This window comes from Pleurodeles waltl, chromosome 6, assembly GCF_031143425.1.
Source record: "Pleurodeles waltl isolate 20211129_DDA chromosome 6, aPleWal1.hap1.20221129, whole genome shotgun sequence".
Taxonomy (NCBI): domain Eukaryota; kingdom Metazoa; phylum Chordata; class Amphibia; order Caudata; family Salamandridae; genus Pleurodeles; species Pleurodeles waltl.
In genome coordinates, this window is record NC_090445.1 from 1,368,458,668 (window position 1) to 1,368,474,159 (window position 15,492).

The 15,492-nt window shown below is 41.9% G+C and overlaps 1 protein-coding gene across 3 annotated transcripts in view; it reads right to left on the reverse strand.

The window, feature by feature from the left end:
* PARG (poly(ADP-ribose) glycohydrolase) overlaps positions 1–15,492 on the reverse strand; it is an 850,138-nt gene that overhangs the window by 808,185 nt on the left and 26,461 nt on the right. For all 3 annotated transcript variants that reach the window (XM_069240664.1, XM_069240666.1, XM_069240665.1), the window contains exon 2: positions 9,914–9,980. In XM_069240664.1, the coding sequence (XP_069096765.1) occupies positions 9,914–9,980 (67 nt within the window). The remainder of the gene's footprint in view (positions 1–9,913; positions 9,981–15,492) is intronic.

Sequence of the window (15,492 nt, forward strand, 5' to 3'; positions counted from 1 at the left end):
CGATATATATGTAATGGGAGTTGGCTCTGCTTCTTAAGAGGACCCTGCCTACCTACCCCACTGTGTAGGGAAAAGATGGTCACTCTGAGAGAATCTGAACACGTTCCCCCGAAAGAGATCAAAGTGCTGGAAGAGCAGCACAAACCAAAGCCACAGTTGCTTACGCACAGTGACTGTTGACCATAGTGGGCACCAGGGCACTGATACACAGCCTCACTCTGGAATTAGCAGCATGACATATTACAGCTTTTACATGAAAACAAATGATCTTGTGGCACGTTTGCTTACATATAAAAGCTTTAATTGGATGTTAGCACCAGAGGAAGGTGCCACTAGCTGTACTGCACAAGTGTTAGGTGTTAGCTGCTACTGCCCGGCCTCACCCAGTTACAATACAGATGTACTATACTACCTTCAGGCAGTACAGCATGTCAGATAATGGAGCTTTACTGCTTGTCAATCATGTGCTATTTTGCCGTATTTAGAAGTCAGAATAATGAAAAAAGACCCACCTCTATTCCTCTAAACCTTTTCCGGCTTTTGATTGAGTACAACCTTGACGACCTGTTGTGCTTGCTGACGTTAGGAGTCGGGAAGTGTGAAGAGCATGAATGCTCATGTTGAAAGGACTGCCCCGGTAAGCTTTACTTTAAGTAGTCTTTCTGATTTGGTATGTATGAGTGTATTTATTTGTATGCATGCCTGGAACTGCGAGCGGCTGACTGCCTTTGTATGCGTGGCTGGGATTGTGAGTAGATGTGTGCATGTGATGGTATGTCCGAGTGTCCAGGCAATTTTGTGTGGTTACTTCTAGACTCGGCTAGGTTATGCTTGAAGGCACCTTTGCACTGTGGGCTGTACCTGTGTGAGATTTAATTTGTGTAACAAGTTAAGCGGGGCATACATAGCAGGGTTCACTGAATGATAAAGTAATTGGCTGGGACAATGAGCTGGCTGCAAGATGTAGGTCAAAAGATGTAATGAATGCCTGATGTCTTGAACTATGGACGCAAAATGATTCTGCAGCATCAATGACCGTATTTGTAAAGGTTTTTTTTATTGCAAGTTCATGCTACCTTGTAATAAATATTCCAATCAAAGGAAATGTGTAGGTAAACCATAGTGAATACCTTAACACGTATGAGCAATCTTCTTATCACCGTTAGGGGAGTAGATGTGACTTAGGAGAAGCTACTGCTGACTTTGGAATATGGGAAGCCAGCTCCTATTCTTGGCTCAACATACTTTGATGCTTGTCAAAACAATTTATCTGCTCTAAAAGCCTTGGTCCAAATTTGCACTAAAAACTGAAAAAAAGACTGTAAAGAAACTACTGGCCAGTTTACATAAATGCAACATTCCATTGTATTCCTCTTCTCTAAAATATATAAGTGTGGAACTCCAAAGAAGAGTTCTTGGAGGATATTAGCCACATAGAATGGAAAGACATAAGCCAATAACAGATAAGAAGAACAACCAGGATAGTGTAACCTCTACAGATTTATATCTCTTAAAATACCCTATATTATGGTTATGTGGGTGGTGCTGGGAACCGACAATGTTTGCATTGAAGAGTAAAGGCAATTCATTTCTGGTCGCTTGCTGGTATTTTATTTTAAGTTTAGTCATTCAGCAGCCTGATAGGTAACCTCTGTGAAATTAAAGGTCTTCCATCCTGGAAAAACACTTAGCCATCAGGTACGGAGTCACTGGGAAGGGAATGGTCCTTTCTGGTCATTTGTGGTAACAGCAGTGTTGCTGTCTGTTTAGCGGAGCTCTAAAGTTACCCACGTAGAGTGGCAAATCCAGTTTTTCTTTAAATATGGGACTTGTAGTACCAATTTTCTACTGGACCAAAAGGACTATAAACCCCAAACTGCAAAGAAACCTAGACTGAATGGACACCTTGTGCCTGGAACTGTGGAGCTGTGCTGAAGGAGCAAATGTAGAAGATCAGTGGATTCTTAAAGAATGATTGCTAATCTGTAAACCAATGGTGGAAGAAGGTGGTGCTGCTGTCCTTTAATTTGACGTCATCATTCTTACATATGGGGCTAAAAGGCGCTTGTCATGAGAGAGCAGGAAAAAATGCTGATATTTTGGGCTGCTATGTAATATGTTGGAGTTGCAGTATTCACTGATGTCACGCTGGGATTGTTTCTTGTTTGTTTGTGAAATTTGTAGTGGGTGCTGTTACCATTAAGTAGGTGGTACTTCTGTTATAGGAGTGACCACTGCTATCCTATTATTCAGCTGGCCATGGCAAGGGAGCTTGAAGAAGAATGACTGTGCTTCCACAACAGTCCACAAAGACTGCATTCAAGGTGAGAACAGTGTACTTCTTTATTTTAGATCCCGTATTTGAATGCACCTATCTGTAAGAGGGAAGTTAATTTTTGGCACTTTTTTCCTCTTCCCTTTGTGGTCTTTCATGGTTGTTTTCTCTTAAGTTGAAGCTTGCAAGAAATACATATTTGAACAGCACTCATTGTTTAACTAAGTGGTGTTTGTTTTTTCTTCCCCACACATATTTATACATCATGTGCATTTTTCTTTGTGTCACTTGTAAACATGCCTCAAATTCCTGGTTCAGTCTTAGTTATTGCAGGGGACACAGCCTGTGTGCTGTACACAGCCCTTCCACATGTTTCACCAATGTTATACAGCAAGGATTGTTGTAAGCACTAGACAAAAGGACATATTGCTACTGAGGCACTAGACTTCCCCTAACAAGAGACCTTGTTTAGAGCATTTGTTACAATGGGGCTCTTTTTTATGTGTCTTTGTGGTGGTAGTGTGAAACAGCTGCATGTAGTGGCCTTAGATGAACACTTTGCCTTATAAGTGCACATTATCCTCAGAATGTCAGCTTCACAAGCACCCAAAGGTAAAAGAACTCCAGCGTATTCACTAGGATCCTTATTTCTGTAAAACACAAACCAATTTTACAAACGTTTCCTAGAAAAGATTGCATGCCCTACTGACCCAGCACCATAGTGGAGGCCAGGCTCACCCGGTAACCCAGGAATTTCCTGTACTAATTAAAACATAGTCTTCCTTTAGAAGTGCTTGTAACTACTATTGCTTTTTGGTCAATTCATATGGAAATTGTGCTGGAAATGCACCATTTTTAATACAAAACGTCTTAGAGTGAGAAACTCCGCAAATTAACCTTGGTACATTTGTTTTGGGTTTGCTTCCTGTGCATGTTCATACTGGAAGTTACGGGATTTAGTCTTGTGCCCTACCACTTTGAAAGTTTACCACCCATCCCTGGTTGAACAACATGTGGTGCCTTGTTGGCTGCTTGTACCCATGCATGGCCTAGGCCTTGTGGATGATGACTGATTACTTGGGCATCTGATTATCTACATAACCATGAGTGACACCAAACAGGTGTAAATCCATTAAAAAATTATAGAAGCATAGAGAGAAAGTGTGAGGAAAAAGTCACCAAACAAGTGTAAAACCATTAAAAAAATTATAGGAGCATAGAGCGAAAGTGTGAGGAAAAAGTAGCCGAAAACCCTTAGTTAATATAAACACAAGGTGTAGAGGTGAGAATAATAGGGGAATGGTATTAAAGTCTAGACCAGCGTTTCCAAAACCGTGGGTCATCAGCAGATTTCTGGTGGGGCGGGAAAGAGCAATAAATAATGATGCCTTCACAATCAGTATTTATTGTGTGGCATTTACTGTGCTTCAAAGATAGACGCTAAATGTCAGGCTGTGTCATCTGACAAAGTGCTGATTATATTTTTTAACCCTGGATTGGTGTTTAGTTTAATTTCTCTGAATGCAAAGTGAGGGGAGTTTTTAAAATGAACTATTTGACAATCTTGCTGGGGTGAAAGGGAAGGCTGTAGGATGGCCTTTTTTGTAACACACAACACAATATAAATACGTGTACATGAACAGTACACATTTCAGAATATATACGCAGGTAAGGAAGTTAAAATAAAGCACGTGTTTTGTAATTCTAAAGTGTGATGGGAAAAAAATACTATAATAATAGCATAAAAACAAATCAAGACACTTTACATGAAGATGCGTAAATTTTACATATTCAATGAACCCGATTTCCACGCATTAGCATTTATGTGCTATACAGTTTTACAGTACAACTGTGAAAATTTAATGGCCATGTCAATGGAAAATGAGCTGTCAGTGAATGACAGTGCGCTACCACACAATGCTTTACTAATATATTTACGATAGTGTGCTAAAAATGCACAACCAGCTTCATATTACACCTTTACCACTCTCCTGCTGAATACATATGCCACACTTTATGTGAAGCTAAGCCTTTTCACAATCCCTATTACTTCAATGATTTAACATTAATGTCAGCAGCTCATTCTGAAAACTGTTCCAGCACACCCTGGCCCCTTAGCTCTGGTGGTGGAGTCACAAAGGGACCAACCCCCTTCTGCTAAAAAACATTTTTATTTTTTTTTACAAGTGGAGAAATGGTGGATTTAAAAAAAAAAGTAATAATAATTCGAAGCGCGATCTCCTGTGCTTCTTAATTTAATGCATACGTGCAGGGGACAGAGATGAAATGCTTCAGCAAGCACAGATCTGCAGTCAAAGCAGCTCCGTGCTTGCTGAAGCATTGGCACTATGAGGGAAGCCTTACGGGTTCCCCTGCATTGCCAGGTACCACGCAAGGGTTTTGTATTAAAAGTAAAATAAAATAAATGAAAAAGTAGGGACCGCGGGGGAGCCCTTGAGGATTTCCTTTGGTGCCACATAGCCAACAAGGCTGAAAAGAAAAAAAGAAAACCCCCATAGCTAAGTGTGAAGGTTGCAGACCTCACACTGAACTATGGGGGTTCAAGTCCACCAGGACTTCTTTTCTTTCTTTTTTTTCAATAAAAAAATGTATACCTTAAAAAAAAAAATATTAAATACATGCTTTTATTAAGTCCAACAAAAATATGTCATTCTAAGTATAGGAGATATTAAAGGCTAAAAAAACCTCTCTCTCTCACTTTCTGTCTCTCTTTCAATCAATTTCTCCCACTAAAACACTTAGACACTTACATACCCAATCACACCCTCATGCAGCCACTCACAGACCCGGTGTTACATGTGTATAGTTAATATATTCATGAGCTTGTGGTAACATGCGCTCGTAGTGGCACATTGGAATCTTTTCATATGAGAGATTCCAAGCAACGGTTAATGGGACAGGTACTTCGGGATTCTCATATGAGAAGATGAGTCTGGTGGGCTCCTTTACTAATTTTAATAAATACTTTATCAAACCTACTGAAAGTATTGGGACCATTCTTCACACCCAGGCACACAGTGACGCCCAACTAAAACCCTGATGTATGTACTCTCACACCCAGACAATCTGACAGCCACTCTCACCACCAGATACACCCTCTCACACCTATTCTCACACCCAGAGAAGCTAAAGCTAACTCCTGCTGCACACGGCAAAAGGGCTGTGCACACCGTGGGTTTGAATGGTTAGGGGGTGCTGGTCGGAGGGTCTGGCTGCAGACCAGTTCTTTCGGGCAACCTCCCCTGTACACAGGTGAAGGATGTGCACATTTGGGAGCTTATAGGGGGGTGGCCTCAGGGCCTGGACTACACCCGCTGCGCAAGGCGAAGGCCGTGTGCGGCAGTGGTTGGATTAACAGGGGTGTGGAATTTATTAAAATATCTACTTGTCCACGGGACAGGTTGCTTCTCAAATCTACTTGTCCTGTAAAAAGATCTACTTGTCCCTTTGGTGCCATGTAGTGTGGCGCCAAATTATAGCAGCAATCTCATTATGTAAGAGCTCTGATAATAGCCTCTCTGATTATGCCAGGGCTACTACCATAGTAGGGCTTGAATACTAGCAGTTTCAATCCCTACTGTAGCAATTTCCTTATTTTTCCACCTTTCTGCAGATCTGCATACTGGGGCTGGAGGAAGCAGTAAGCAATAGTTCCAGGGCTGGAATGCCTTTGAGTCTGCAAACCTACTAACCTGCATGTTTTAAAGATTTTCACCAGCTTCTCTCTAATATTTTCCCATAATAAGAAAGGTTGGACATTTACTCCTGACAATGGCAGAATTAGAACTTCTTCCATGGTTGGGAAGAAAGTGGCTGGAGGGAAAATGAACTTGCAAATGCTCAATAGATTTTCACATGAGCAAATCAACACATGCGTATTTACCCATGCTAAAATACAGTTCACAAATATTTTATAGGGGTACGACATATACCATGGGTGCACTTTTGTGACTTTCTTTAAGAATTTGGGGCCACATGTAGGTAGGTTCAGATTTGTGACCCGCAAATTGCGAGTCGCAAATCCGAATGTAGGATGGTGTCCCTGACACCATCTGTGATTCGCAAGGGCTTCGCAAATGCTCACCTCATGAATAATCATGAGGTGGGTCACAATTTGCGACCCCCTTGCAAATGGCGGCCTCACAGGGATGGTGGCCTGCTGGAGACAGCAGACCACCATGTCTGTGACTGCTTTTCAATAAAGCAGTTTTTTTTTTGTAATGCAGCCCGTTTTCCTTAAAGGAAAACGAGATGCATTACAAAAACGAAAAATGAAACGTTTTCGTTTCATTTTTTCAGAGCAGGCAGTGGTCCGCAGGACCACTGCCTGCTCTGTAAAAATGTTTACAGTGACATTCACAATGGGGAAGGGGTCCCAGAGGGACCCCTTCCCTTTTGTGAAAGTGTTAGCACCCATTTGAAATGGGTGCAAACTGAGATTGGTTTGCGCCCGCATTCGCTAAACAATCCTACATTGCACTGCGAGTCGCAATTAGGAAGGGAACACCCCTTCCTAATTGCGAGTCACAAACCCGTTTTGCGATTCGGTAACCAGGTTACCGAATCGCAAAAACTGGGTTTGTGCATCGCAATGTGCTTTTTGCACGTTGCAAACAGCGAAAGTCGCTGTTTGCGACATGCAAAAAGCTACCTACATGTGGGTCTTGGTCCCTAATTAGGTCTGGTGTTAACAAAGACATTTTGTTTTTATTAAACTTCTATTTCTCTCTCTTTCAGCTGGCTTTACTGTGAGTGATCGCATTTTTCTCTTCCACAAGGAGCATATTGGCACACAAAGTAGTTTTGTTCAGTGTCAGAAACTACAGTGGCAATCAGTGACGTAATGAAACTGGAGGGTGCCCCTTTGCAAAGAACATGGAGGAGCCCCCTCTCCAGACTCACTCAGGGCAGGTGCTGTGTTGAAGGGGCCCCCTGGAGGGCGTCTGCGGGGCCTTTGTTATGCCACTGGTGGCAACATGTGCTTTTAGAGTTCAAAAACGTTTTGGGGGGTTTTTGCCAGTGTTTGTTACAATGTTGAGGACCTGGTAGCTCCCACAACAATAAAGTGTTACAAAAGCCATGTCAAAACAAGACACGCATTGATGAAACTAAAAGACTTATAAAAATATGTCAGATCAGTTGGCTTTGTCAGTGTTTGTTTATTTTCATGCTTCCCATAATCGTGTTGAAAATGGTTACACTGATTTTCCATTAGAAATATTTTTGGGAAATACTAGCATGCATCAAAACATTTTACTAAATGACACTTCATTTGCATATAATCAGAGAGCATTCTGGGAGCATTATACTTAGCCTCATAGCCTAAACTTTTCAATCATGTGTATACACGTTTTTTTTTTTTTGTACTTGAACCAACGTCAGTAGTGAAGTGTGACATTAAAACATTTATTTACAGCACTCACCCTAATAATGAAGGTTTTCAAATAATGAACCATAAATACAAGTTCGAACAGCATTATCTTTTGGAAACACATTACCTCAACTGCAGAGAGTTCCACTCTCTGTAAACAGGCAGCCAAAGGGTTTGTGCTGCAGAGGGTTGGGTCTACTTGTCCCAAGGACAAAGTAAACATAAAATCTTGTTGCCCTTGACCCCAAACAAGATGTCCCGGGCGTTGGGCGGTAGGAATTCCACATCCCTGATTAACATATAGTAATTAAAATGACTATAATTTTTTTTTTAAAACACAGAAATTAAATGAAAAAAACAACCTAAGGTTAAGGTAACCTTTGTTTTTTTCAGTGAATATATATATATATATATATATATATATATATATATATATATACACACACACACACCATCCACAGGTCCACCTTGTGGCGCGCAGATTTCACGAGTGCAAACGTGAGGAAAGGACCATTCCTCCACAATCTTCAACACCAAAAATTGCAAAACAATTGATTCGTATGCGCTTTCTTGAATAGAAGCAATAAAACTTTCCTGGAGTGCATATGAATCAATTATTTTGCAATTGTTGGTGTTGGAGATATATATATATATTTATATTTTTATATATACACACACACACAAACACACGTGCACGCAGTGCATCAAAATGCAACTGGGCCTCATTTTAACACAAAAATAGATGAGGCCTTACCCTATACTCTGCAGCGTAATACGATTTTCTGATTTCCTAAAAATTAGTGGTACCAACACCACATTTTTTCAGAAGCCTTGCGATTTTATATTAGTGAACAGATGCCACATGGCAACACCCCACTATTAAAAGTGTTCCCGCTCCAGTGCAGTTAATTATCAGCAATTTTTATTTGGCAGATCAATACCTTGACTAGAGCCCAATAGAGACACATCAAAGGTGGTGGTCAAGGTCCTGACACTTAGAAACAATTTCTGTTAGGAAGGAAAGGAACTCAACACATTGTTAAGAGTATATTATTTTGGTAATTAACAGCATTCTGAAAGCATGTCTACAATTACATTTAACAAATATCCCTGCCTCGTATTTGTTGAATCTTTAAGAGGGGGGGCACAAATGATTATCGTTCTAAAACTTAGGTTGTGGTTCTAAAAGATTTGGGAAGCACCAGTCTAGACCAACACAAGGACTTGGCAGGAATGAGACTGCATAGGTATGAGATAATTGCAGTCTATAACATATAGGGACACAGGTGGGATGAAACTAAAGAGGTGAAAGCCGAAGTCTAAGCCAACAATGGGAATGAATAATTGTCTAGGTAAATGTATTCTGTAATCACTGTAAAAACAGTCTCTTGCAAATGTTTTAGATGCCAAAATCCATAAACTCTGATAATCATCAAATTTCAGAATTTTTCAAATCAATGGAAAATGCCCCCTGTAATTCAAAGAAAGTTAGTACTGAAAACGAGAATGCCTAACAATGCCACCCACATTTTTACAAATCCTCAAACATGTCAAGCTTCCCCACAGGTGAAAATTATCTGAGGAACCTTCTGGTCAAAAGACCCAAAGACCGCAAACAGTCCATTTTTAGACAAACCACAAATTAAAACTCAAAGTCTCCAACTGCAAATTCACTGCATGTTCTCCCACACCAAGGTTATTTCGTTCTTTCCGAGATTATTGGATTATGGTATTTATTTGATGAAGATATGCTGAAGTTTTTACAATTTCAGAGGTTTAGAGGAAATATTGGTAAGTAGATTTTAAGACACATGAGAGATCTGTGTGTGTGCTCTTGAAAAAACTTGAATATATAAAATGTCAGTTTCCAGCCACCTCCAACTTGGTCTCCATGACTACCAAAGGACTGCAGACACTAATAACATTTTAGTAATGCAAAGCAAAAAACCTTACATTCATATGACAAATTATGATAGTTAGATCAATATCGGCAGATCTATAAGGCTTCTCGCTGGCATCATTCTATTGCTCCCAAACCTGGAAGCAGGCCAGGCCGAAGAATGAAATATTTTCTTACGCTGCTGCAAGACATGGCCACAGAATACCAATAAATGCTACTTGTTCACAAAATTAAGCTTTCTGACAAAAGAAAAAGAAAGGTGGCCACCATCGAATGCAATAAGGTTATGAGTAGCACCATGTTTGGGAATACTGCCTACAATCATTTGTATATTTCAAAATCATACCTCTTTGGCCTGCAGTGCTTTTGTCCGGTAGGCTGAAACCAAGAGGAAATTGGTCTTTGTGTTAAGACTGCAAAAAAAAGTTAGAAAATATAGAACTCTTTAGTAATAAAATAACACATAATATTTCATAACAAATTTTAACATTGTTTTCACAACGAAATCTTCTAATAATTTCATACTGAAAAATGGAGACACTCCTTCCATATTATTTTTCAAATCCGGGATCCACTCCACCAGCATCACTTGCTGACTGAGGGGAAACAACTCCTAGGCCTCACTGAGGAATCTAGCCGCAAAGTACCTCGAAGAAACACTAACAGCCCAAGGAGCAAGTGATGGAGAACAACCCAAACAAGGAGAGAATGAAAGTCAGATGCAACCACTATTACCCAGGAACAAACAGTTGTTAGGAAGCTGATGGCAGATGATGACACATGTGAGAGAGGCTCAAATCTCAATGAATGACAGCCCACCCTAGAGTGGTAAAGGGGTTCTGCATTTTTTGCTTCCTTACAAAGACTTGGATGACCATGCAATATTTTAGGGGGTGAGGGGAGGGGACTCATTTGACGTACACAGAGAGAGAGAGCAAGAGATGCAGTGCCATAGAAAAGGTCTGAGCTCATCTGCATGTGTCAGACCTATTTTTCACAAATGAGAGAGAAAGGAGTAAAGTTTTCACTAGGGTATGTTTCTAAAAACAGGGATGTGGTGGTTGCTAGTACTTAAAATTAAAGGACTGATCAACCGCATAGCAGATATAATCTGCAGAGCCTGCAATCAGAAGAAACCAAAAATAGGCATATAAGGGGAGCATAAAGGGGATGCCTCAAATGTGGCATTAACTAACCACCATTAAAACTCTCCTAAAGAAGAATGATGATGAAAAAGGCATAACGTGCTTTGATTCCAATTACGCAAACATTCTACACTGCATGAAAGCTGCTTGCTAGCAGGTTTAGAGCAAAGTTGGTCAGGGACAGGGTCCTGGGTGTGACAAGACCATACAAAGACTTTCACAGACGACCAAGGTGTAGAATGTGAATTTTATTATAAACCTTTACATATATAGCTGAAATAAAGACTCTCAACTACATACGAGACAATGCTACTCAGCCACTCAGATACATTACTAAGCTCCCACAATTGAGCTCTATGTTAAACTTAAAAACGTGATTTCAGACACTGTTAGACTTCAAGTCAGTAAGTTCACAGGCCTAGATGGTTTTTCACCACATTTCCGCAAAGCGTTCTGCCATACACATGCAATTATTCAATTCTTTCACAGACACAGCACCATTGACTACATCTTTGTTAGAAGTCTCCATTACCGTCATCACAAATTCAGGAATATTACCCAACAACGATCCTAGAATCCACATCAAACCTCAACACCACCAATTTACTACACAGTATCTGCCAAGACATACAAACCTGGCAATCACACAGCTTGCCAAGGGTGGGAAGAGTAGCAGCAACTAAACTCTTTTTGCGTGCCACATAATTAGATAAATCTCTCAGCCAAAAGAGATGGGAGAGTGAGACGGGAAGAGCATTCACAAACAAAGAATGGGATGACATTTTTCACAGAACCATAAAACAGAACAGAGCATTAACCTCACAATGAGGCACAGATATAAAAAAATATATAAACTGACCACATGGCCCAACTGTATTGGATTTGGGAGCTGTTAGAAATGGAAAAATTAACCATGCCAATGGTATATCATAGTAAAGGCTTCGGAGAAATCTGGGCTCTGTTTAGGTTCTTTTCAAATGACTTCCTAGAGTTCACATGCCCTGAGTATCTGAGAGTTTTACGACTAGTCTCATAAACTAACACAACATAGGAACCTAATCTCACGGTGGGTGTATGTGTACTGCAACTAGCAAGATCAATTAAAAAAACTGACACATAAAAAAGTTAAAGTGACATACATCATTAAACATGCAAATCTGGGTCTTAACTGACAACATCATTAAATCCAAATCCTGGACTGCTGTTTTTGTGTGTGCCACCTTATTATTCAACTGTTCAAATTAATCATACTTCTCCACTGCATTCCTGTCTAGGCCATTCGTTGTCTCTTCTTAGGGAGTTCATGCAATATGAATGTGAAATGTTAAAGGGAGAGACAGACTACATATTTTACAATAGTGATGTACCGATGTGTTAGGTACACCTCAAACATACACACATGCTTAAGCACCAAATCATGAATCCACAAATAATTTATGGGGTAATGGAGCATTGGTCGATCAAGCAGAACAATATTCTGTTTGGAAAGCCTATAAAAACACACCAACTTTAGGCAGTGATTTCATAGACCACACCACAGTAAAAGAGTAGGAGAATTAATATGGGCCTTCCTAGGAGATTGTGCCAAAACCTCAACAGGGTCAGTATCATGGAAGATTTCATGAAACCTTAAATACAAACATTCATTTAAGGCATCACTTCAACAGCTGTAATGCTGGAAAGCCTTAAGAAAGCTCCATCTCTGGCAGTAGGCCTTGGTATGAAATTGATTGGCAATATGTATGATGCTGCAAAATGGTTCCTGGTAATGTGAAGGGCAATGCTTGCCCTATGCCAGTGTGTGATGCCATTCTTTGGGTTTGACCAATGACTTTGTGTTTCACCACTGCGCATATTAGTTGCTCAATGTTCATCAGTAGCACATTATATGTTTTGTTCAGCCTAGCCGCCTATTGGCTTTGACATGGCATTAACCATTACTTTTGGTATTCAGTTTAGCCGCCTATTGGCTTTGACATTGCATTAGCCATTACATTCTGTATTCTGCCTATTGGCTTTGACATGCTGTATTCAGTCTAGCTGCCTATTGGCTTTGACATGATATTAGACATTGCATTCTGTATTCAGTTAAGCTGCCTATTGGCTTTGACATGATATTATACATTGCATTTTGTATTCAGCTCAGCTGCCTATTGGCTTTGACATGATATTAGACCTTACATTTTATATTCAGCTCAGCTGCCTATTAGCTTTGACATGACATTAGATATTACATTTGATATTTAGCTTAGCTGCCTATTGCCTTTAACATGAAGTTAGACATTGGAGTTGAGAATCCAAGCTGTATTTTTCCAAGCTGTGTTTTTGCACAAGATGAACCAAGCTGTTTTCTTCTCACACCAGACTAGACCTGATAAGAGAGGGTACATTTGGTGTTTTTCCATCCGGCTCAAGCTTGGGAAGAGGAGCAGTCTAGGAGATCTGGCCAATCTCCAAAGGCTTGCGTAGTTTTCCCGAGTCTGAGAGGAGGGGGCACACCTTTGTAACGGATGACACGGGCTTCAGAGAATTAGATTTGAATCTGCCTGACTTCGGACTGGAACTTGGCGCCAGTTGCCAGTATCCCGTGTGGGTAGATTATCTCTTTCTCGCAGTTGACTGGAGTCATCAACTTGCAGACCCTAGAAAGATGAAGCTGTAAATAGCTTCTCACACGGTGAAGTATTTGTTTTGCTTTGCATTCAATATCTTATAAATATAACCTGCTGTGTATATTGCAAACTGTGATATATTTTGTTTTCATTGAACGTGTGCTTGAAATCTATTAATTCGTCTCTCACGAACTTGTGGTTTTAGAAGAATTAACAACAATAAAAGTCTTCTTTGAACTCAGAAGTGCATTCTTGATATGTTCTGTAAGCTCTGATTACGAGATAAGTAGGAAAGCAGAACACAGTGGTAGGCAGATACTCTATGATAAAGCCCAGCAGCTCCTGGATATTTATTTTGGACTATCAAGGGCATTAAAATGGGATCATTTTGACCTTCCTGATATGTTAACAGCATTGCTAATTGTTGATGATGCCTGTATTGGTTAGGTGTTGCAGCCTCAATGTATGTATGAAATGTTTGTGTATTTGAATCTACTGCAGGAAAATCGTCCCATGAATAAAACTCTTTGGGAGGGGCATGGCAAGGGGCCGATGGAGCTGCACGCATAGTGCGACGCTCCCAGGCCACAAACCAGGCCCGAAGCATAAATCCTGCCATAATAACGACCGGAGGTCTTGACAATTGAAGAGAAGTGGTCGGAGAAAATGCGGCACGAGTAGGGACTGCGGCGCCCCTACTTTGGGGTGGATTTTGCCCGAAAATCGCCTGACAACTCCGCGGCTGCCACGATCCAAAATGGCGGCCACGGCGGAGCAGTGAGCCTGTCGCGGCCGCGACCCTCGGCTGGGGGAGAGCAGCGGACCTGTGGAGGTGAGGACCCAAACGCCATCCATCGAGGAGCACCAGGGGTACACGCATCTTTGCCCCCAGCGTCGAGAGTAAAGATACGAAGCGGAGCACCAGCGGACCTTGGGGAGCGTAGGGAGGAGCAGATGAGGTGCAGAATCCCTGGAACTTCGGGTCAGAGAGAGACGGCTCCGACGGGTTGGATCCCCGGCTGCCGCGAGGCCAGAGAGAACGCGAAGGCCGCCTGCTGAGACGGGAGCTAATACTGGCACATTGAGGGGAATCGGAGACCACGTCCTCATGCACCCCAGAAATCCATGATATCTTGCACAACGGATGCCCAGTTGGAGGGAGAGGTCAGGGACACCGGTGCAGCACTCCCCCCTGTTGCCAGAACATTATGCAGATACCATCATCCGATGCCAGGCCGGAGGTGAGATGTTAGCACTGCCTTTCTGCATTCACAGGCTGCCCTAGCCGGCGACCAGCACGTGCATAACTGTGGGAGAACCCCCTCGTGGACAAGCTGCCCAAAACAGAGAACATCTCACAGTGCTTTTCATGTGAGAGTACCGGGACCAGGGACAGGCGACACCCAGGTTGGACAACATTGACGAACGGTACCACCTTCTACCAATTCGAACAGCCATCGCCTACCTGAGGCTTATTACAATGGAAAAACCCAAAAAACACGACAAGCCATCAGCGGGGGATTCGTCACCCACTGGGAATCCGCCCCCAACGCCCGCCAGGGAATCACAAGCTGGACACGAGCAACAAGAAACAACTCTGGACACTGTGCTGCTGGCCATTAAAGATTCCTGCGAAGCACTTGAACGCAAGATTGACAACCTTACCACAGACCTTTCCCTTTTACGAGATGACCACTGTAAACTAAAGGAAATGGTGGGTTCGCACGAGAGTACGCTGACGGGGGTTTTAGCGGCACACAAAACCTCATCCTCAGAAGTTAAAGAACTGGCCACCCGGCTGAAAACATTGGAGGCAAGGGCGGAAGATGCTGAGAACCGAGCCCGACGGAACAACATCAGACTGGTAGGGGTTCCGGAGGAGGCAGCGTCCATCGCAGCTAATATAGAAACGTTCTTGGAACAGTGGCTTAGAGACACGATGGCCCCAGAGGGCTTCTCACCATTTTTCGCAGTGGAACATGCCCACAGGGTCCCCGGCGGGTCCCCTCCACCGGGAGTCAGGCCACGGCCGATAATCGCCAGATTACTCCACCACAAGGATAGGGACTATGTACTGTCACAATCCCGCCAGCAAGGAAAGATTCAATTGGACGGTCAAAAAGTCATGATATTCCCTAATTTTACAAGAGAGACACAATCACAGAGGG